Here is a 24,482-nt window from a genome sequence, read left to right on the forward strand (position 1 = left end):
TAGGACCTTTGCGCTGAGCTACATCCCTGGCATTTTTTCCTTTTTTCATTTAAGGGAGGGTCTCACTACACTGTCCAGGCTGGGCTCAAATTTGTGATCTTCCTGCCTCAGCCTTCCATAGTGCTGGAATTATAGGTATATATGACCACATCCAGCTAAGACTTTATTTTTTGAAGGATACTTTTTTCCCTTTTATAAAATATTTTAGTAGTTAGTAAATATTTTGCTGTACAATACATTGTTCACCTTTGTTTTTCTTAGGTTTCCATTAAGGAGTTTGAATATAATCTCTACTATTGGCCTACATTTCTTGCATTATCAATTTCCCCATCTGATAATAAAATCTTCAGTTCCAGATGTATATATGGGATATACATATATATATCAGAAATAAATATTAGTAAATCAACAATAATAATATAAATCCAGTATTCAATTTGTTTTTAATGATTGTGATGATTTAGAGCATATTGTTCCCCTAAATGTAGTCAGCTAAGTAACAACTGTAATGAAGCTGTCACAGTGTTATAACATCTGGAAAACCATTACTACGGAGATGATATAAAAGCTTAACCTATTTACTGGGAAACTAAGTTCAGATAATGACAAAGTATACTTGTTATTAGATAATTTTGTCTATTGCATATCTTACATAAGTGTAACTATTCTTTAACGTAAAAATAGTCTCTAATATATTATAATACATTAATAAAAACATGAACTTCTTCTTCAGGTTCAGTCCTCGGTGGCAGTTGGAACTCCAGATTATATTTCTCCTGAAATCCTTCAAGCCATGGAAGATGGAAAAGGCAGATATGGACCTGAGTGTGACTGGTGGTCTTTGGGGGTCTGCATGTACGAAATGCTTTATGGAGAAACACCATTCTATGCAGAATCTCTGGTGGAGACATATGGAAAAATTATGAACCATAAAGTTAGTATATTCTACTCTCTTTTGAAATTATTGTGGTAAATAAAACAGCAAAGTAGTGTGATATGAAAGAAAAAATATTTTTCTAAAAATAGTGAAAAATCACATTCCTTTGGTAGTGAGGGAAACAACAAACATGAGTAATCACAATCCATAAATTATACATAAATTCTTAATTCTAACCTTTTTTGTATTTGTCCAAAGTAGGAAATTGAGTGATCTGTCCAGTTGAATAAGAAAGGTAATAGACAGTTGAAGTCATTTCTTATTATACATGCAATCATGACTAGAAGGCATGTAAATGTACCATTCTCAATCTTAGTAGTAACACTGTAATATAAAAAAAAAAAAATTAAGAATGACATATTTTATTTCTTTGTTTTGTTTTGAGATAGAGTCTCACTATGTAGTTCAGACTAGCCTTGAATTCATTTTGTGGCGTTGAACTTATGGTGATCCTCCTGCCTCAGCCTCCTAAGTGCTGGGATCACAGGTGTGCGCCACCATGTCAGGTGATATATTTTTATTTTTTGTCAAATTGGCAAAGATAAAAAGAAAAATAGTATGTACATACAATATGTAAATAATGCAATGAGGTGAGCATTCTTAGGTGTTTTTGATGAGACTGTAAATTATAACCTTTCTGTCCAGGTCACACGTGTTAAAAAATGGATCTAGGCATTGTGGCACACACCTTTAATCCCAGCAGTATGGAGGGCTGAGACAGGAGAATCACAAGACTGAGTCCAGTTCAGGCAGTTTAGCAATTTAGGAAATCTTGTCTCAAAATTTAAAATAATTTTAAAAGCTAAGGTTATAGTTTAGTATGAAGGCCCTGAATTCAGTCCCCAGGATTGAGGGAAACAAAATGGTTAGACCTTTGAGTTGAGTAAGCTCAGTTCTAACAAGCCATCAGATGAAAATGTTCATTAGAGCAAAGATATGTATACAGAATATCTACTCAGATATTATTTATGATCACAATACATTAGCAACATTCCAGATTCACAGCAGGAAAGATTTGCAAAGCTTGAATCTGTTTAGCATAGCACTAAGTGAAATAGAATAGATATATAGTAAGAGGAAAAGTTTTGATTACGTGTTTCAGAAGACACTGAGCAGTTGCAGGAACCATGAATATAAATATGAACACTCCAGAAGAGAATGATAATCTGTTCTTTTTAATTTGTTCTGGTGATACTATTATGATTAGTTGCTTAATAATTAGTTATTCTATAGATTTTATAGAGTTTATGCTACAAAGATGGTGCTCTAAATAATTATGAAGAGATGAAAAACTGAAAATAGCTGTAAGAATCATTGAGTAAGACAGCTTCAGTTCAGGATCTATTTCTGTCATTTACTAGTTATGTGGCATTGAGAAAATTACTTGAACATTGTGTCTCATTTTCTTCTGTAAGATGGTTGTAATAGTAGTAGTCACCTAAGACAATTGTTGTGAGTAGTAAATTAATTAAATGAGTAAATACTTTCATTAGTGTCAGAGAGATACTAAATTCTTTTAAAATGTTTACTATTATCGGGTGATTATTAATTTTTATTGTATATGAGCATTATTTTTTTCACTTTTTAAAAAGCTGTTTATTCTGGAACTTCTCAAACATACCCAAAAGTAGAAAAAAATTACCACATCCCATAGATTCATTGCCCAACTTTAAAAATCAGCAAAATTTTGTCATTTTTTGTGTAATCCATTAACTTGCATTCTTTTTTTGTAAAATTTTTTTTTAATTAAAAAAACTAACAAAACAACAATGAAGACAAAATCAAAACAACACAAAAACAATACATGACCTCAAGACAATGATAGGAATTAACAATGGTTAGTACATTACACACTGTTATTGTCAATGAAGTTGCTCAGCCCACCAGACGTAAGAATGTAAGATTGATCAAACAATCAAAGACAGTATGTATATGAACATTATTGATCATCTACATTCTATTGAAATGTTAAGTCGATGTCACAGCTTTTAATAAGCTCTTTATTTTAATATCAGTTTAAATTTCATCCTATTTAATTTAGCACATCTGTGTTCATATTGTTTAATACTTTCAGTACTACATCTGTGACTAAGTCACATATGGAATTAAAATTCTTCAAGGAAAACAGTCTTTTCTATTCATCTCTGATCTCTTTTAGTATCAGTTCTATACCAGAATACACTTATTAGATATTTTTTAAAGGAAGTGTATTTTTGAGAAAATAAACAAGTCTATTCTGTATTCAGAAACTGATTTACATTTTGTTTCTGTTTTTCTCTGTACAGGAGAGGTTTCAGTTTCCAGCCCAAGTGACTGATGTTTCTGAAAATGCTAAGGATCTTATTCGAAGACTCATTTGTAGCAGAGAACATCGACTTGGTCAAAATGGAATAGAAGACTTCAAGAAGCACCCATTTTTTAATGGCATCGATTGGGATAATATTAGAAACTGTGAAGCCCCGTATATTCCAGAAGTTAGCAGTCCAACAGATACGTCAAATTTTGATGTGGATGATGATTGTTTAAAAAATTCTGTAAGTATAATGTGAAGTATTTCTGTCCTTTTTCTTTTTAATATGGTTGTAAAGTAATTTTTTGGTCTCTGAGTACTGTGCCAGCACCACCTCATCACTTAACAGTCAAACTATCATAGTCATGGTTTCCAGGGTTTATTTATCATATATCTAGAAATTAAGAAAGTTAACTGAGGCCAACATAGTTATCTGTAACTAAGAGAAAAAGTCAAAGATTTACTTCTGAGACAAATTATGATAGGTTTCCTAACGAAGACAAAATAGGTGCTTTAGTGGATGTCGTGATGGCAGAGTAAAAGTGTTGGCAAATCTCTCCTTAAAATCAGCCGTGAAACAGGACAAAACTGCCGAAAGCAGTCAGTTTAGAGCTTAATATATTAACCAAAGGGACATAAATGGAGAAAGATTTATTTATGAAATACTCTTGAACTTTAGTTAAAATTGTAAATTCTGCATCCCTTCACCCATGTCACCTACTTGTGACCTGGGAGCTGGCTATAAAAATTAGCAATTTTTTTGCTAGAGTGGGGAGACTTGATTTGTGGGGTCAAATACCCACACCGATTATATTGCTGCAAAAAATAGCAAATGTGGTGTGAAAAGAATGGAGAAAGTAAGTCCATGCCCTTACTAGCCTGGGGGGATGGCTGTGCTCAGGCAGATGCAGACAAGCAGTCTAGTCAAATGGTCCACAGGATGTGTTGCCTTCTTCTCTGAGTCATTAAATTATATTGAAATAAAATTTAGGAAAATAAGAACATAGAACTTTTTCCTGCTCTTTAGCATTTGTTTATTTACTTATTTATTTGAAATGGAGTCTTGCTGTGTTGCCCAGACTGGCCTTAAACTTCTGGTCTCAAGTGATGCTTCTGCCTCAGCCTCCCAAGCAAATGGATGTGTATAGGCATGTGTCACTGCACCTGTTTGAGCTTGTGTTTTTATTCAATTTTATTGAGTGTGTTTCAATTCTGTATGGACATTTTAAATATTAATACCATTTTTTACTGTTTGGTACTGTATCTAAGGGAGATAAGAACTTATATTTTCCTTCCTAAATTTTATAAGAAAGAAATAGATGGACTTCCCTTTATCAATATTTTGCTAGAATTGTATTTATGGTTAGCATTTTAAATTGAGTGCATAGTACAGATGAATCTAAGTATTCATGGTAGTTACAGTTTGAGGTTAACTATGAACATTGCTTTAGCTAACATTGACCTTTTTAGCTTTGTGGAATACATACAAAGGTAGGTCCCTGAGAGCCTCTGGTCAGAATGTTTTTATCAGTTTAGAAATATATAACTTTTTTTTATATGTGTTTTTATTTAAAGGTGCCTTATGTGATGAGATTTTTTTTTTTTTTTAAATGGGGTCTTGCTGTATAGTTTAGGCTGGCCTTGAACTCACTGTAGACCAGCCTGGCCTCAAACTCAGCAGTCCTCCTGCCTCAGCCTTCTAAATGTTGTGATTAGAGACATGCAGTACCACATCTGGCTTGTATAATATATTGTTGATTCATTATCTTTGAACTCATATCTAACAGCTGTATAACTTATAACTGAAAGAAGCTTATCAAACACATTTTCTCTGTAAAATTACATTATAGGTTCCTCACTTAAAAATTTTACCTAGCACTTCAGTGCTATGATTAGAAGACATTTTAAAAAATGAAATTATCTGCAAAAGACACAAAAATATGAAAACTGTAGGACCAAATAGACCTTATAAAGGACATTTGGTTAAAGTGTGAGAGCTTAAATGAGAAAACAGAGTGTTTCCTTTTCATCCTCAGCTAGAAATATGAGTATAGTATAACTCAAATTTTTCTGCTCTTCATGTCTTGAATAATTTCAAAAGCATTAGGTATTGATTTGGAGTTTACAAATGTAAATGTAAAATATTAATAATGGCTGTACTCTCAGGCTTTCAGTCTTCATTTTATCAGGATTTCACTGTATCAGTATTCATGGTGTAAATTTTATAAAATTAAACATCTGTACCAAATAATTAGTATTTCCAAAGCCATATATTTCCTATTTACAGTATTTATAGCCCAAACTATTAATCACAGCTACCTTTTTCTTACCAAACGTTTTCTTTTCCTGTAGGAAACAATGCCCCCACCAACACATACTGCATTTTCTGGGCACCATCTGCCATTTGTTGGCTTTACATATACTAGTAGCTGGTAAGTTTCAACATTGGACAATATGTAGCAAATTAAAGTGAATTAAAGTTTTTAAAACATAGTGCATAAGAAAGCCTTATAAATAAATAATTTTAAAAGTAAGATGAATATACTATTGGAAAAAATTAGATAAGTAGAATACGTAAGAATTTTACCTCTTTTGGGAAGGGAAAGAGTAGAACAAACAGGAAGCTCAGAATCTAATACTCAGCAGTGGAGCAAGAATTAGAAGAGTGTCATGCCAGTGAATATATTCTATAGATTTTAAGCATGAGAATTTTTAACACATTGGTCAATACCATCCTTCCACTCACTCCTCATTCCACCTAGATACCCTTGTTCCTCCTTATCCAGGTTAAGTTCCACTGAGAATTATTATAATCAGACCTTGTGTGCCACCTCAGCTCCCTAGCTCTCCCATTCTGTTACATTTGCTTTGTTTTGTCAATATTTATAATTCAGTTATCTGCTGTATTTGTGCAATTCAAAGTGGCTGCAGAAAGCTAACCATTCTTACCAGTCTTACTTTTAATTCATGTTTACCAACTTCAGCTTGTTACTTGGCGGTTGTACTGTATTACTCTAATGTACTCAGTCTTGGCACCTAGGTAAGCATTTCATACTCTCCATTTGCCTGTGAGATCTCAGTCATCCTCACTCTAAGCTAATGCTCTTGCTTACTCTTTTACCAAGAGGACTGAAGCCAGCAGCAGACAACTTCCACAAGCTCTGATCACATTTTCCACCTGTGCACCTCTGGACTCATATGTGCTCTTCTTACCATGGATGGGCCATGAAAGCTTCTAGCTAAGGCCATCCCTGTCCATTCTCGCCTGCCCAGCATAGTATATTGTTCACTTTAGTGCCATATATTTTACCCTTTTTGTGTCATCATCATCATCAGATCATTTCCTTTAGCTTAAAAGCGTGCAGTTCTTTTTTCCATCTTAAAGCAAAATATGAAACCTCTCTGAGTCTCTTTCTTTCACCTGTTACCAGTTATCTGATCTGTATTGTAGGAAAATTATTTCTATTGACTATTTCGCGTTTTTTCATACTGTTCCTTGAATCCGTTCCAGTGAGGGTTGTGGTCTTGTCACTGTCACTTCATGCAGACCTTCATTACTCTCACCCTTGATCTCCGTGCTGCCAAATCTGATGATTACTTTTCAGTCCTAGTCTTATTTGCCTAGTCTCATCTTTGCCACAGCTCCACACTACTAAAACATTTTTCTTTTACTTCCAGAGAACTTGCCAGCTTTTCTTTTTAATCTTGCTGGCCACTCTTCAGTTTCTATACTTCAGTTTTCCTAATCCTCCTTATCTTTGTGAATATCAGTGTTTTCAGAGTGTTCTAGGGCTCAGTCTTTGGACTTCTTTTTTTCCATCTGTCCTCTCTTCATTCTTCCAGGTATTTTCTGATGACTCGTAAATGTGTTTCTGCAGCGGAGGCTTCTTCTGTTCACTTAAAATCTATCTTAACCACCTACATGATAATTTTCTTATATTTCTGTGAAGCTATGCAAAGTTATCCTGCTAAAAGATATGTCAGAATCTGTCACTTCCTGTTCAGTACCAATCCCCTTCACCCCCACCCCTAGTGACTTTCTATCGTAATTGCAAACCCGAAGTTCTTATAAGCCCTATTCAGCTTGTTCACGTTTATCTTTCTGATTTTACTTCCTACTGCCGTTTGCCTTATTCTACTCAACTTCATCTACATGATCTGCCTTTCTGGTCCAACAGCATTGTTTCTGGAATCTTGCAGTTGTGTTCCATCTGCCCAGAACGCTCTTCCTCCTGATACTTCCTTGGGTGGCCCCCTTGAACTTGACTTTTCTCATAGGTACTTTCATAGGATGGCTTTCCTGACCACTTTAAATTTTTATCTCCTCTTCCTCCAGGCTTCATTTTTGTTTTTCTTCTTCGTGTTTTCCTCTTAGCATTTAACATTATCTAATGCACTGAAGATTTTATTTAATTATCTTATTGCTGTCCCTGTCACTGGAATTTAAACTCTGTATTGGCAAGGATTTTTGTTTATTGCTGAATGTCTAATGCCTCTTACATTTTTTATTAGCTCATATTGAATTAAGGAAAGAACCTCAGTTTTGGATTTAAATTTAAAATTCTGGTTAAGTGTAGCATGGTAGATGTTTTTAACTGTTGTTTCACTTAGGTGGTCAAATTGCTTTAAACTACTACTAACCCTTCAACAAACTTCATTTTGTTTTTTTTAAGATTAAAAATAATTTGAGGGATTTAAATTTTCATTTTAAAAATACTTATAAAAGTGGTTTATGGTAATTATTCAAAAAATATTCCTACACTTATTCTAGCTGAGTGTAGATATTCAGATGCATGTTTTAAATAATTTCAAAATGTTAACTATTTTCTTCACATTTTTTATTGCAATGTGAACCTGCATTTTTTTTCTTCAGTGTTCTTTCTGATCGGAGCTGTTTAAGAGTTACAGCTGGCCCCACCTCAGTAGATCTTGATGTTAATGTTCAGAGGACTCTAGATAACAACTTAGCAACTGAAGCTTATGAAAGAAGAATTAAGCGTCTTGAACAGGAAAAACTTGAACTTAGTAGAAAGCTTCAAGGTAAATATATTTAAGGATAATATTTTTCTTTTGAATTGGTACCATCTTGTTATGAACTATATTACAAGTAGTTGTTTTATCTTAAAAGAAAGTCTCTGTGGTGAAAAGTCAAGTTATTATATTTATATAGGACATAGTATAATACCATTTATGTAAAAACACAATTAATAATAAATAACAAAATATGTTTTTCATTGTGTGTGTGTGTATATACATATATAATGTGTGGTAATAAATACATCTGGGGAAAGGAAATGGAGACTGTAAGGACAATGGGCTCTTCACACCCCAGTGTTACACTTTAATGACTTTCATGTCATATTTACTTGATCTTTAAGAGTTATTGCTCCAATCACACTGTCACTCTTTATAGTGTTGTTCCTGTCATATTGTTTGGTGATTTTTAAATACATAAAAGTGAACCTTTTATAAGTTTTGACCTAGTTTCTCAAGTCTTCATTGACAAAAACCTTCACCCCCCCTTCATTCCTCTGATGGTAGCAAGATAAATCTCAAAGTTATAATATTTAAACTAATCTCAGTTTCAGGCAAGCCTTTCATAATCTCCTACTTATAATTTTCCAGGGAATTTTCAGGTCTGTCTGTCTCTATTATTTAATTAGGTTTTGGGTAAGAAGTTTAGAACACTGAATTATAAGGATAAATTCCATTTGTCAGATTACACTGTAGCCTGGGAGCTGAAGCATAAGTTTGATTTTTAGAAACATTTGTAAATCTGTAGCTTTCTGATTAACCTTGCAGTGCTCTGTAATCTCGTATTTCACATTCTCTGTATTTTCACTGTTTTCGTTGTCCATGTATCTGGGCGTCTACAGCTACTGCATCTTGAAGTAAGTATCAGTGAGGTGTTCTGACATTTTCATGTAGTTGATCAAGTCTTGTAGAGGTGGTGGGTGACAGCTTTCCAGGATGTTTTATGCAGAGGAACTCCACCAAGAGAAAGAGGTCCAGTCCAGTACAGTGCTTACTTGCTTCAGGAAAAGCACACTCTTCCCTCTGTGGTGGCCAAGGAGTGTGATAAAGATGGTCCTATGGTGATTCTATCTTGTATTTCTCAAATGTTGACTGAAAACTTTTATTGTATGGCTCTGTCACTTTTGAGCTACAAACTGGTAGCACAGTGTCTAGGCATTTTGCAAAGCTTAACACCCTCATACCACTGTTCTTGTCACTACCAACTAGTTTTGCAGTGGTAATAAAAACTTTCTTTTTTTCTTTTCAACCTTGGGTTTAGCCAGCTGAGTACTTTCTCTTATATCTGGCATCTCTGGAATACATAACAGGTTAGGGATATCTGCCAATTTCTCTAACCAGAACAGGGGTTCGTCTATAGGGGACTTCCCCTTTTTAGGGCTTTTTAGCCTCAGGGTAGTTAGTGGTGGTGAACTTGTGACACATGTGATATAAGAGGCTGTTTGTTACCACTGAAAGCTCTAAAAGGTTCGCCATACGGCCATAGGGTTACCCTCTTCAACTGTACCAGTGGCACCAGTGTTTTTGGCCTTCAGGGTTTTTTTTTCAGTATCTGGCCTCTTAGCTTTTACATTCACTGTTTTACAAGATGGGCTCCCTGGTGTCTTAACTCCAGTATTCCTTCAATTCCATCACCTACAATTCTCTGTATCACCCTATAATTACCGTTTCACTGTTCTTATGCTGTGTTATCAGTTTCTATCACTGTGACAAAATGTACAATTTAAACAAAGGAAAGATTTACCTTGGCTCGTGATTTCTCAGATGTTAGTGTGTGGTGGCCCAGTTGCTTTTGGATCCTTGGTGAAGCAGTTCATCATGGTGGTAGCAGAAGTTATTAACTGTATAGCTGGGAAAGAGGGCAGGAAAGGGATGTCAAGATCTCCTTCAAGGTTACCCTTGAAGTAACTCACTTTCTGCATCTAGGTCCTGTCTTCTCATGATTCCACCATTTCCCAGTAGTGCCACATGCTAGTGATCAGTCCTTTAACCTGTGAGCGTTAAGGTTCAAACCAGCATATACTCTTGTTTCTATTCTACAGTTAGTAGTAATCATACTGTCATACATATCCTCACATGCATAATTCTACTTGCTTTTTGTCATAACATACAGCTTTGCATATGCAAAGATAGCATACTTAAAACACACAGTAAGTTGACTCTTGTCATTTCAAATTCATGAGCACCAGCCCTAAATGCTATCCAACAGGCTTACTTTTCTTTCCCTGCCCATTTATTTACCCTGTGTTGTAAAATCCACTGATCGTTTCTTAGTCCCTGTCTTTTTTACCTATCAGCATTATTTGACCCAATTAAGCATTTTTCCCTCCAGATAAAACTTTTGGGGTGGGGCACTTTACTTTCCTAGTTTTTCTTTTTCCTCATGAAACAGCCCTTCTAGAGCTTCCTTTGCTGATTTTTTTCTTAACTCTGACCTTTGATTGTTAGAGTGCCCTAGAGTATTACAGGCTTTCCATATTGTGAGAAGAAAAACCTTATGGCCATCCCTAAGCCTTCTTTTTTCTTAACATTCCTATCTGATCCATGAGCAGATCAAGTTAACTTTGCCCATTTTAATAGAACCATAGTCCAGTTATCACTCACTGTAATGCTCTGATCCAATGTTAAACCACCGTCCATTCTCCTCTATATTATTGTAGCAACTTATTAACTGATTTCCCTTACTATACCTTTTCCTACCCTCTTCCCTAGTTTTTCAGTTTGTTTCTAAAAGAGCTAATCATATGAAAATATAATTTAGATCATTTTATTTCACTGTCTTATCCCTGCTTCCAAAGGCTTCCAAGCTCATATTAATAACCAAATTAATTTCAGTGGCCTAAGGTCATGTATGATGAGGCTTCTTACGTACTTCATTTCCTACTACTTTCTTGTTTTCTCTGTTTGGGCCACCCAAGGGCTCCTTGCTGTTCTTGCCACAGCCAAGCAGACTCCCTCTCCGCTGCCCTGGACCTTTGCATTAGCCGCTGCCTTACCTTAAATGTTCTCCTTTTGATAGTCGCAGGACTTCTTTCTTTAGTTGAACTAGGTCTCTATTTCAAGGAAGCTTTCAGTAGGGCCTTTCCTAGTTATCCTATTTATAATTCAATCTGAGGTCCATCCCCAGCACCCAGGATTCCCCTTCTATGGTTCATTTTCTTCAAAATGAAAGATATAACATACAACCTAGTTTATATATTTTGTGAATGAAGGAATGCATGTATTAACAAATAATTAAGAACTTGTAACTCCTAAGAGTGAACAAATCAGATTTTACAATCATAAAATGTTATAATCATACTTTTTGAGGACAAGTAGAGAAAGACACTATTGGCATCAGTAGAACAGACTACTTTCTGTTCATCCATAAATTGTCAAAATTTCTGTATGTGAACTACTTCCCCTTTTATGAATAAGGTTTAATTGATTGATTGGTTGATTGACTGACTGATTACAGCACTAGGGAATGAACCCAGACCTTTGCCCTGGCATTTTTTTTTTTTTTTTTTTTTTTTGAGACAGGGTCTTGTAAGTTGCTAAAAAGCCCTTTCATACACATGATTGAGCCCAGAGTCTTTGCACTGACCTATATCCCCAGCCCTTTTAAAAATTTTTATTTTTGAGACAGGGTCTTGTAAGTTGCTAAATTGCCCAGATTGGGCATGAGCTTTTGATCCGCTGCCTTAGTGCTGGGATTACATGCATGTGCTACCATTCTTGGCTTGTCTTTTTAATATGGTATTTGACAATATAGTAGTATGTGCAAGCACTCTTCTGTGTGTATTAACAGTAAATGTGTATGTATGTGTGCACTCTTGTAACCTCCATCCATACCAACATACAGCGTACTTCCAATGTAGTAGTCTCCTCGTGTTCTTTCCCACTCTGTACCCTGCCACTCTAAAAAGGAAACTCTGTGCTAATTTATTTCATTATTAATTAATTTTTACCCATTCTTGGATGTTATATAAATGATACAGTGCTATGTAATATTCAGTTTTGTGTCTGGATTCCTTTACATAACATGTTGTTTTTGAGATTCACCTAAGAGTTTGAGGTAGGCCTGCTTCCTCAGGAAGGACTTTGTTTCTGAAATCCTCTAAAACCTTAGAGATTTGGTCTAATTTTTAGCACCTCTCTTGTAATGCTTACTTTCTACTCTGAGGAGATAGACAGTAAATAACATACAAAGTAGGGTCATTAGCTGGTGGCAAGGAAGGTAGAGGAAATACTAGATTTTGACCAAAAAAAAAGAGAAAATGAAGCTGGGCACAGTTGGGCAAACCTGTAGTCCTAGCTTCTGGGCAGCTGAGGCAGGAGGATCACAAGTTCAAGTCCAGTAATGATTTGTGCTGATTCAGAATAATTACAGTAGGGGAGAGACTTCTTACTTAGAAACATTTCCATAAATAGTAGGAAGCCTAGTTTAGGACAAAAGGTGGTTTCATTTCTGATATAAAATGATTTTGAAGTTTTCTTTTTTTACATATCTTTTGGTGATATCTGAGAATAATCCTCAATATAGTTAGTGTTTCTTTAATATCTTGAATCTTCTCATTAGAACTACAAAGTAAAGCCTGTAATTCCAACTGCTTGATGAAAGACTGAGGCAGGAAAGGTTGTGAATTTGAGGCTAACCTGGACCACTTAATGAGACCCTGCCTTAAAGAAAAAATGAAGGAGGTTGGGGATATAACTCAATGGCACAGCACTTGCCTTACAAAGCACAAAGTCCCAGTTTGATTCGCAGTACCAAAATAAATAAATAAATAAATAAATAAAAACAAGGCTGGGGATATAGTTTAGTGCTCCCTGGGTTCAATCCCCAGGAGCACCCAAAACAAAACAAAACAAAAACCCACTGCAAGATAAATTAGTATATCTGTTTTAATTATTGTGATTAAATTGAGGAGCCAATGCTACCTATAGATGAGCCTCAACTTACAAGGCTGGGACTTGTATGTACTATATAATGGCACATCTAAGCCTCCCTTCATATATCGGACTTAGTTCCTTGTATGTAAACTTTTTAAATTATCACATGATGATGTTCTTTGCTAAGAGAGATGGGACTGAGTAGTTGATTCAACAGCAGAGTATAACAACAATACTTCAAACCAAAAATCTCATCGAATAAAGGACAGATTCATTTGTATGTTGCTTTTTTATAGGTATAATAAATTTTAAAGACATGCAGTGAAACTTTCATGACAGTTTTAAATGTGTGCACGTGCTCTTTGTCAGGGGATAACTGTTCTGGTCTACAGACCTATATAAAGATTTTTCTACAGAGAAGTATACTAATACATATTATAAAATTTTAAAGTATGTGAATTTTTTTTTATTCTTCCATTCTTTTTTTAAAAGAATCAACACAGACTGTCCAAGCTCTACAGCATTCAACTGTCGATGGACCACTGACAGCAAGCAAAGATTTAGAAATAAAAAACTTAAAAGAAGAAATTGAAAAACTAAGGAAACAAGTAGCAGGTAAATTTTTGTAATCCATCATTAATTGAGTTTGGTAGATTTTAAAAAATAGTGTATTTATACCTATTTGCTTCCCTGTCTTACATGTTGTGAGTTATGTGTCAGTTTGGGTAGGGGGGCAAATAACAACAGGTTGTGCTGTCAAGGAGCTTTGTTTTGGTCTTGGAAGCAGACATATAGTCAGTGGAATATATTTGGAAAGACTATGGGGGAAAATAAATAAGTACATGGAGCGGAACATCTAACCCAGATTTAATGAGAGCAAGGATGATTTTTTTCGGAAGCCCTATTTATAGTTTTAGAAGTTGAGTTGGAATTTGTCTGGCAAATCATATAAAGATGCTATGATTGAGGAAAAGGAAGGACACTGTAGACAAGGGAACTGTACATGTGTAGACATTAAGGTTTGTGAAAATTCATTTTGTTTGTAACGAAGCTCATTTTTCAATGCATTGCTGAGATTAACTAAAATTAAAATTGACAAATGTTTATAGGCCTATTTTATTCATTTATTGTTTATTTCAGCTAGCTAGCAAATCTTTATTGAGCACTTACTGCATACCACGTGTTGTTTCAGGCTTTTGAAATGCAATACCAATGAAGTGCAATACTAATAACAGAATATGTTAGGAGGTGATGAATACCTAGAATTACAATAAAGAGAATGCGTTTAGATATTTGAGATGAGTTTATCATTGTAAGTAGGTAGGTCCTAGTGTAGGCCTAAATGAGGATATCATATGGTTGCAAAATTCTAGAGTAGGTAAAGGGCCTAACCATAGAGTAATCCGGAGAATCCATGTTCCAGGGAGAAAGACAAGCCAGTGCAAAGCCCCCAAGTCAGACTGTGCTTCATGTGTAAACAGAGGACAGCATGGCTGGAGCAGAATGAATAGGCAAGGAGAATGAAGGACCTGAGTTTAGGGAGATAATGGGATAGAAGCGGTTTGTTGCCTTATCAGTAGCATCTTGCTGGTTATTGTAAAGTCTTTGCTTTTTATTCTGCATGAAATGGGAACCTGTTTTCAGGATTAAGAAGCCTCTATCACATGATCTAAGTAAGTGGAGAGTTACAGAGAAGGGCGCTATATTATCTAGAATCATCAGATGTCTCCAGGCATTTTTAGATGTTTCAGGTTAAGGCAAAAATAGGTAAAAGAAGAGTGGGGCATAGGGCAGCCTGACTGTAATTGCACCACTCAGGATGCTGAGGCAGGAGGATTACAAGTTTGAGGCCAGGCTGGGTTACATAATCGAGATCCTATCTCAAAAAAAAAAAAAACCCTCACAAAATTTTGCTTATATTAAATACATATGGAGTTCTTAAATCTGAACATAATTTGTAAAAGTGGCTTGCTTCCCCAGAAATATCTCTATCAGATTTCTGTACCTTTGGGTGCAGATGTGGCTGAGTGGTAGAGCTCTTGCCTAGCATGTCCAAGTCCTTGAGTTCAGTCCCCATAAACTCCTGTCTCCTCAGTTCTTTAATTTTGTATGTCTAAAAATAGGTCATATCTGGAACATGGTTGGTGGAATAATTTACTTTAGTTCCAGTGATAAAATATTAAGAGTAGTGCTGAACATCATATTTTAGAGTTATACAGCACTAAAAAAGCAGTGGAGCATAAGACCAGCTGGAATAGTCAGTGATTTATCTTCAAAGAGAAAATAATGGAGTTGGAAAATTCACTTATGAGTCTATGTCAGATTTATATTTTCTTACAATAGAGTATGGTTCTGCATAGTAGTAGCTTTTGCAATCTTACTTTAAAATTAAAAACTGCAGTGAAATAGATCTGAAACATTCAAATCAACCATCTGGTAGTTGAGTGCTTTATCAAAATAGTGAGCTTCTGTCTTGGCACAATGTAATAGCTAAGTTTTAAATTCTAAAATGTTATGCTGTCACATTACTATTTTGCCAGTATCCAAAAGGAATCTATGTTGTCATCTACACTATTATATATAGAATAAGGGTAAATAATCCCATTTAGAGAAACTGCAAGGTATTATATTTCTAATTTTGGTGTTCATATAGTCATTATCAATATACAGAAATACAGTTGATTTTTATATGTTTGTTTTAAGTTCTGTGATATTGCTGAACTTACTTCTAGGAGAGGTTTTTTTCTAAAGACTCCTTGGGATGCTCTGTGCTAGCAATTATGTTACCTGTAAATAGAAATTTTTCATATTTCTCCCTTTCTGATCTGTGTGCTTTTTTATTTTTCTTGGCTCATTGCATTGGCTAGAGGTGGAAAAAAAGTTGTTTCAATGTTAGCATTTAGTTTTTTACCTTTAAGTATAATATTAGTTGTAGGTTTTTATAGATAACTCTTTTATCAAGTCAGAAATTCTAGTAAGGTGTAGAGGTACACACTTATAATCCCAGCAACTCGGAGACTAAAGCAGAAGACTCACAAATCCAAACCAGCCTGGGCAACTTAGTAAGACCCTGTCTGAAAAGAAAAATAAATACATAAACAAGGATAGGGAGGAAAAGAAAAGGATAGCGATATAACTCAGTACAAAGGCAGTGAATTCAATGGCCCCCCAAAAAGTTAAAAGTTTTCCTCTATTTTTATATTTCTTAGGTTTTTTTGAAATAATAAGTGGATGTTAAATTTTGTCAAATGCTTTTGCTGCATCAGTTGTACGTGTGATTTTCTTTTTCCCCTGTAATCTGTTAATATGGTGGATTGCATTGGTTGATTTCCAACTGTTGAACCAGTCTTACATCCCTGAAATAATAAGGAAATTGCTTATGTTACATAATTATCTTTACATATTGTTGAATCCTATACCTAATATTTAGAGCTTTTTTCATTTATATACATTGAAGAAACCAGACCAGCACCTTGAGACCAAGGTCGCATTCAAAACACCCCTTAGTTTCAGTGCTTTTAAGATTTCAATTTGCTGGAACCCGTAAGCTGCCTGCAGATCAGTCAGCTCCCGCAAACTCCCCTTGCCATCAGAACACAGGCTGCGCACTTGAAGGACAGCCATACCAACCCAGTTCCAACTCCCTTCGTAGCCCTCTCCCAAGGACCCCTCTTAACCCTATAAAAAAACCCTGAGTCTGTAAGAGATGGTGCTGCTTGGTTCTCATGTCCGCGGCCCCTCTTGGTTTTATTTCTAATAAACCTGTTCTAACTGTTAAGTTTGCATCTTTGTTCTTCTTTTTTCTTACATACATGAGAAATACCGATCTTTGATTTTCTCTCCCCTCTCCTTGCCCCCTCATCAAGGAAATGCTACTTAAATAAAATAAATCTGCAAGTGTTCCTTCCTGTTCCCCCTTATGAGAGATTGTGCACAATAGGCAGGTACTTTTTACACTTTTTTGTAGAACTCTCTGTTGCATCTGGACACTGAGATTTCTCTTGTCATAACTTTCAAATGATATACTCTAGTTTCTCTTCAGATTGCATATATCTTTCCCCTTTTTTATAATTTTCAAATTATGAATTTGGTTTTCTTAATAGTTATAAAGCTAGTCAAATTATATACTTAATAGTAGATAAGTTGTGGTAGTTTTTGATTTGAGGGGAACTAATCTGGCCTAAACTGTCAGACTTTTATGTGTTGATATGTTCATATTATTCCTTTTTTATTCATAGTTCTCTAATATCATTTTGATGCCTTCAGGGTCTGTAGGGATAGCTCCTGTTTAATGCCTGATGCTGATTTTCTCTCTCTCTCTCTCTCTCTCTCTCTCTCTCTCTCTCTCTCTCTCTCTCTCTGTGTGTGTGTGTCCTCCTACATTCCCCCTTCCCTCTTTACCTCCATCTCCTTACCCTTCCTCTTTCTTTCCCTCTTCCTCTGTCAGTTTTATTGATCTTTTCATAGAATCAGGTTTTTGCTTCATTGATTTCTCTCTGTTTCTGTTTCCATTTCATTGATTTCTGCTCTTTGTTATTTCCTGCTTTCTTCTCTATGTCTTTAGACTGAGAACTTAGATTAATTAAGACTTTTTCACGCAATTTGTGCTACAAATTTTTCTCTCAGTACTCTTTTTACAAATTTCAATGTATTATGTTTTCATTTGGTTAAATGTTTTAGTTTTTTTCATTTACAGTTTCGTCTGACTCATGAATAATTTAGAAGTGTATTTAGTTTCTGTTTGTAGAGTTTCTAGTTATTTTTCTGTTATCAGTTTCTAGTTTAATTCTGTGATTGAATATCCTCCAAATGATTTCAGTTCTTTTAAGCTGGCTGAAATTTAAGATATGATTTATCTTAGATGTAATCATATAAATAGCATTGTTATTTAAACTCCTATACCATGAAACTAAGCTTTTTTTTAAAATGGTATTGGGGGTTGAGCCCAGGACATTTGTAAAACAAAAAAAGTTACTTTTTATTTTGAGATAGGGTCTTTGTTGCTAAACTGCCTGCTTCAGCCTCCCAGAGTGCTGGGATTACGAATACAGGCACATGCCATGACAGCTGGCTAAAGCTAACCATTTTAAAGGGTACAGTTCAGAAGCATTTTGTATATTGACAGTATGGTATAGCCATTGCTTCTGTTTAGTTACGAAACAAAATCACACACATGAGCATTCTGCTTATTTTGTCTATGTTACCCTGACAACATTAATCAGCTTTGTCTTTCTATGATATTACCTATTCTGTATATTTCTTAAAAAAGGAATTGTCTAATGTATGTGTGATCTTTTTTGTCAGGCTTCTTTTACAGCACGTCATATTTTGAGCAGTTTTTCATGCTGTAGCATATATCAGTACTTCATTCCTTTTTATTTTAGCTGTCTTGGTATATATGAAATGATACCTCACTGTAATTTTCATTTGCATTTCCCTCATGATTCACGATATGCTTTGGCCATTTGTATTGAATTATGTTTTTAATCCACTTTATCATAAATATAATTTATATCACTTATATTTAATATAATTATTGATATGTAATTATGTATATAATTATTATAATTAATATTAGGGCTTATATCTGCCATTTTTTTGTTTTGTCCTTTTGCATTTCTTTATTTCCTCCTCATCCTTTAAATTGCTTGAAAATTACTTAGAATTCCATTTTTGTTAGCATACAATGTTTTTAATATATCTGTTATATAATTGTTTTTAGTGGTTGCTCATTTTGCCAGTCTGAAGTATAATATTGTTATCTCCCTTTACATCTGCTTATTCACTTACTATGTGATTGTTTTATGTTTTCCCTGCGCATATGCTTTAGGAACACACAGATAAGGTTTTAATGTTTCCTTCAGCCATGAATGATTATTCAAAAACTGAAGAAGAGAAGTCTTTTGTATTTGCTCCGATTTTTGTGTACTGTGAACTTTCTTCCTCCCATATATTCCAGAGTTCCTTCTTTTGTTGTTTCCTTTTTGTTTACAGAACTTCCTTTACCCATTCTTTTAGGGTAAGCCTGCTACCAACAAATTCTTAGGTTTTTTTTTTAATCTTAAACTATCTTGATTTTCTCTTCATTCCCAAAGGATATTGTTGCTGGGAATAGGAAACAGGGTCCACAGGTTTTGTTTTGCATTTTTTAAAATCACCTCGAAAATACTATGCTGAAAGAAAGAAAATATTGTGCCACTTCCTTTAAGATTACATGGTTTCTGATGAGAAAGTCACTGTTATTCTTAGTATTTTTGTTCTGTATGTGAGATATTATTTCCTTAGATAGCTTTCAAGAGTTTTTCTTTAATTTTCTCATCTTTTGTTATAATGATGTGTATTGATACGGATTTTTATGAGTTTATTCTATTTGGAATTTTTTTCATCTTGAATCTGAAAGTTTTTGCCTTTTGCCAGAATTGGAAAGTTTTAAGGCATTATCTATTCAAATGCTTTTTCAGACCTGCCTAATTTTCCTTGGCCTATTAGAACTCCAACAACATGAATGTTAGATTTTTGTTGCCATCTAAAGAGTCCCTGAAGCCCTGGTTGTTTTTCAATCTGTTTTTTCTCTTTGGTTCATACTGGCTAATTCCTGTTTTTCTATATTTAGATTCACTGATTCCTTCCTTTGATCTCTTATTTGTACTGTTAAGCCCACATGCTGAGCTTTGTATTTTAGTTATGGCATTACTCACTTATAAAATTGCCATTTTCCTCTTTTTTTATTATTTGTTTCTTTCTATATCCTTTCCATGTCCTTGCTCAAATCTTTTATTTGTTTCAAGTATGTTCAGAATTGCTCATATAAGCATTTTTATCTTGGTTGCTTTAATATGTTTGTCATATAATTATAGTGTCTCTGTTACTTAGCTGTTTTATACCTGATCATTGTCTTTCTCATTCAAGTTGAGATTTTTCTTATTCTTGGGAAGATGAGTGATTTTCCATTAGATTCTAGATCCTATCTAAAGCATTTTAGTTGGCTTTTCTTGGCAGTACTACCCCAGTGGAAAGGAGATTTATGCCTTATTAATGCCAAGGTGAAGTAGAAGTCTAATTTCCCTCCTTGGCCAGCCTTTGCACCCCAGAGCATCATTACTGCTGAGCATTGTTAGATGTTCAAGCCATCAGCATGATTTCTGCTGATACTTTGGTGAAGATGGCTGTTATAGCTTGTGTCTAGATGTCCCCCCAAAGCCTCATGCAGTCATATGTGAGGCTTTTCAGAGGTGGCTGGGTCTAGAGTGTGTGGTGCTAAAGTTGACTCATGGTGCAATGCTAGGATCAAGGGCACTAGGGTTAAGGTTGAGAGTACTACTTGCCTGAGTAGCCTGGATAAGATACAGTAGATAGAAAGAGCTGTGGTTGTACCTGTTGCTTTGCTACCCTCTGCCTGCCATGAACTGTTTCCCCTCTGCAGTGCGTGTCCACCATGCCACCTTGCCTTGGAGTCAGCCAGCTATAGACTGAAATCTCTACAAACTATGAGCTAAACAAACCTTTCCCCCCTTTAACTTCAGGTATAAGTATTTTGTCTCAGCAAGGAGAGAAAAGTAACTAAGAGAATGACTTTTTTGCCACTAAATGGTGGTGAAAATTCTTAAGCTCCTCTCACTTCACCCCTGAGGGAAGAGAGTGGAGCACTCTACTGCCCTATTGGAAGGAGAAGTCTGGATTCCCCACATGGTGTCTACTGATGCTTTGTCAGGGGGAGGGTGTGCTTTTTTACCAGCTAGTGGGATGAACCTCCTTACTGTCTACCAGTCTTTCTCTGTCACAACGCTTGTGTTTGGACATTTCGTTACAGCCTCATAAGATTGGAAACTGGCTCCTCACTTGTCCTTTGTCAACATAGGTGAGCATGGAGGCACAGCCTTTTCCATTGTTTTCTAAGAGTTTTCTCTCTTGATAATAGACATATAGTACATGGCCCTTGCCTTGTCCTTGGGATAAGAACAAACACTTGTTCAGGCCTTTTCTCTATATTTATTGGCTTTTCTGGGTTGCCGTCTTCAGCTCTGACGCTGGAGTATATGCACCGAAAAGAATATACAGAAAAGTAGTTTTAATTCTTCAGGGTTGACCTTATGGGGAAATTTAATTCGGTTCTCATCCAAGTTGGTTTTCAACCAGAATCATGGAAAGAATTAAGTTCATGAACTGACCTACTGGTACCACTGTAGTTGCATTTTCTCCATTTTTAAGCTTGAGGTTCAGTGCTGTGAAGCACATTCACATTATTAGGCAGTCATTACCACCATCTGTCTCTAGAATATTTTTATCCTCCCCAACTGAAAGCCTGTATTCATTCAATCATTCTCCATTTTCTCCTTGCCTACCCCTTCCACCCAGTCCCTGGCAGTCACTATTCTACTTTCTGTCTCTATGAATTTGACTGTTTTAGGACTCTTGTGTAAGTGGAATCATATAACATTTATCTTTTTGTTTCTTCCTTATTTCACTTAACGTAATAGCCTCAAGGTTTATCCATTGTTTTTTTGTTTTGTTTTGTTTTTATTTTAAAGATAAAAGGAGGGAAACATTAACAGACATACAACATTTTACAACATATCACAAGCACAGTACAGACAATACAGAGTTACAAACAAAGTGGTAGGGAATTAACAATGGTTGTTGTATTACATATTGATATCTTCAAAGTGGCTTCTCATGAAAACAGATATAGACATGCAATACTGGTCAACCAAAGACTCACTGACAGTTTCTTTCAGCATAGAAATAGAAGACAGAAGAACAACCATGTTAACTGTCATGTATATACATACATACAAAATTTCTCCTTCTTTCCCTTCTCTTTTCCCACATCCCAGTTGCCCTTTACTCTTCAGCAGTTTCCTATTGTTTCACAGTGTCTATCATACCTCCAAGTTTGAATTAACTCTTTCAAGATTTACACTAGTGAAACAATGCGGTGCTTGCACATGTATGTTTGATTTATTTCACTTATGAGTATGGTCTCTAGTTGTGACCATTTAAATATAAAGGCCTCAAGTTTATCTTTCTTTATAGCTGAGTAATATTCCATTATATAAAAGTACCACAATTTTCTTATCCAATCCTCGGTGGATGGACATTTGGGTTGCTTCCACATTTTAGCAATTATAAATTGTGCTGCTATGAACACAGGTGCACATATATCACTGTGATATGATGTTTTTAGATCTTCTGGGAAAATAGGTTTATCCATTGTTATAGCATGTGTTAGAAATTCTTTTCTTTTTAAGGCTAATATTCCATTGTATTACTATAACACATTTTTGTTTATCCATTTCTGTCCATTGAATACATGGCTTGAGTCTACCTTTTGGCCATTGCAAAAAGTGCTGCTATGAACATAAATGCACAGATATCTAAGTTGTTGCTTTCACTTCTTTTGGGTATATTCTCAGAAGTGAATTGTGGATTATACAGTGATCCTATTTTTTAAGTTTTTGTGGTATTAGGGAATGAACCCAGGGCCTTGTACATGCTAGGCCATACCACCAGCCTTCATTCTGTTACATTTTTGGAGAAATCACCATACAGTATTTTCCACAGCAGTTGTACCATATTACATTTCCACCAGCAACATTCATTTGTTCTTTATTCAGGACATAAATCTTGATGTGCTGCCATGTCCTAGGAGTCAGACTAGGTACTAGAGGCATGGTGATGAAGTTGAAGGTAAGAGCTGTGCCTCATTCATTCGCTGTTAGACACAAACCATCTTAAGTTTGGATCAAATGCTGTTTAGTATAGTGAAAGCAAAGGCTCCTCTGCCTCAAGTATTTTTATAGCAAAGGTGGAGATAAAACACAAGCTCCTGTAAACACCTACCTGATGAGTAGCCCCTACTTGCCCTCAGCTCTGGAGGAAAAGTGTCCAAAGCATTCTCAATCTGTTATTTCTCCACATACTTCCTGAGCAAAGTGAAATCACCCATTGGTAATTTCATGTTTTGTATTTCTCTAGTAGTTCACAATACCTTAAAATTCCTAGAAGAGTATAATAAATTTATAATGATTTGTAATTTCTTTTTAATATTTGCTTTTCTCACCACACTCTGAGCTCCTAGAGGGTAGGGACAGAATTAGTTTTACACTGTATTCTTGGTGCCAGGCTCAATGCCTGGTACCATATAACAAAACAGAATGTAAATACTTACTGAATGTCTGCAGGCAAAATAAAAAATTACAACTTATTTAATATTTTATATGAGAAATACAGGAATATTTTTGTTTTCTAAGTGAAGGATGTATTATAGTACACAGCAGTATGCCTTTTAAACTTCTGTATTGGCTTGGGATTAGGTGTTTGTTCTTCTTTGTACTCCCTCTGTCTCTTAACCCTAAACTAACATTTGTCTTTCAATCTCTATCTCAGTTGCCCCATTATAATTAGAAGTAAAATATCTTCATGTCTCAGAAGAGTAATATTTGGGACAGGGGGAGTGGGTATGTAACCCAGGGCATCTCCAGCCCCTTTTTTAGTTTTAATTTAAGTCAGGGTCTTGCTAAGTTGCCCAGGTGGGACACAAACTTGTGATCCTCCTGCTTCAGCTTCACAAAATACTGGAATTAAAGATGTGTGACTGGCTGTATTATTTTAAGAAAAGATTATAATGGAAAAGCTACAAAATTGCTGCTTGTGAATAAAGGAGATATTTGATTGCTCTACACATTTCTTTCTCTTTGACTGTGGTTGTGATCCCCTTTCCAGTTTACTGGCGTTCTACTTTTTTCTCTTTTTTTAATTACAAGGTCTCTCTGTGTTGTCTAGACTGGTCTCTAACTCCTAGACTCAAGAGATCTTTCTACCTCAGCCTCCTCAGTAGCCAGGACTACTCGCATGAGTCACTGTGCTTGGCTTTAGTGTTGCATTTTGGACACTCCCTTACTGTCTCTCATTTCTACCCTTCTTTCTAATCCTATAGCACATATAACCTACCACACAGTTTGTAGTTGATGTTCTTCTTTATTAATGATGGTAAGAGTGTTACTCTTGCCTTCCTAACTTGGTTATGTCCTTCAGGACAGAGATCATACTTTATACGTCTATTATATGCCTCACAGTTCAGAGACAGGTATTCCATGTGTATTTTGTCTTCCTTAAATCCTCAGTACTAATAGATTGAATTTCAGAATTCTGATAGCAGCCAAAAACTAAGAATCATTTAGTTTGTATGAGCAGACATACTTTGATACTACTTTTTCTGTTTGTTCACTAAAGCTGGTTTTTAATAACTTCGACTAATTGTTACTGCTAATTGTTTTGCCTAAGATATTTTTAGTAGTCATTGATGATTATTTCTTCCAAAGTTTTAATCAAATACTATTTGTTGCA

At 35.3% G+C, this 24,482-nt stretch overlaps 1 protein-coding gene across 1 annotated transcript in view; it reads left to right on the plus strand.

Moving 5' to 3' along the window:
- The window catches only part of Cdc42bpa (CDC42 binding protein kinase alpha (DMPK-like)), a gene marked incomplete at its 5' end in the record, with an annotated part of 272,087 nt that overhangs the window by 144,737 nt on the left and 102,868 nt on the right, over nt 1-24,482 (plus strand). The window contains 5 exon segments of the mRNA XM_005374798.2: nt 734-934; nt 3,223-3,471; nt 5,580-5,659; nt 8,101-8,267; nt 13,629-13,751. Of these exon segments, the coding sequence (XP_005374855.1) occupies nt 734-934; nt 3,223-3,471; nt 5,580-5,659; nt 8,101-8,267; nt 13,629-13,751 (820 nt within the window).

Source organism: Chinchilla lanigera, unplaced genomic scaffold, assembly GCF_000276665.1.
Source record: "Chinchilla lanigera isolate Chin_1 unplaced genomic scaffold, ChiLan1.0 scaffold00005, whole genome shotgun sequence".
Taxonomy (NCBI): Eukaryota; Metazoa; Chordata; class Mammalia; order Rodentia; family Chinchillidae; genus Chinchilla; species Chinchilla lanigera.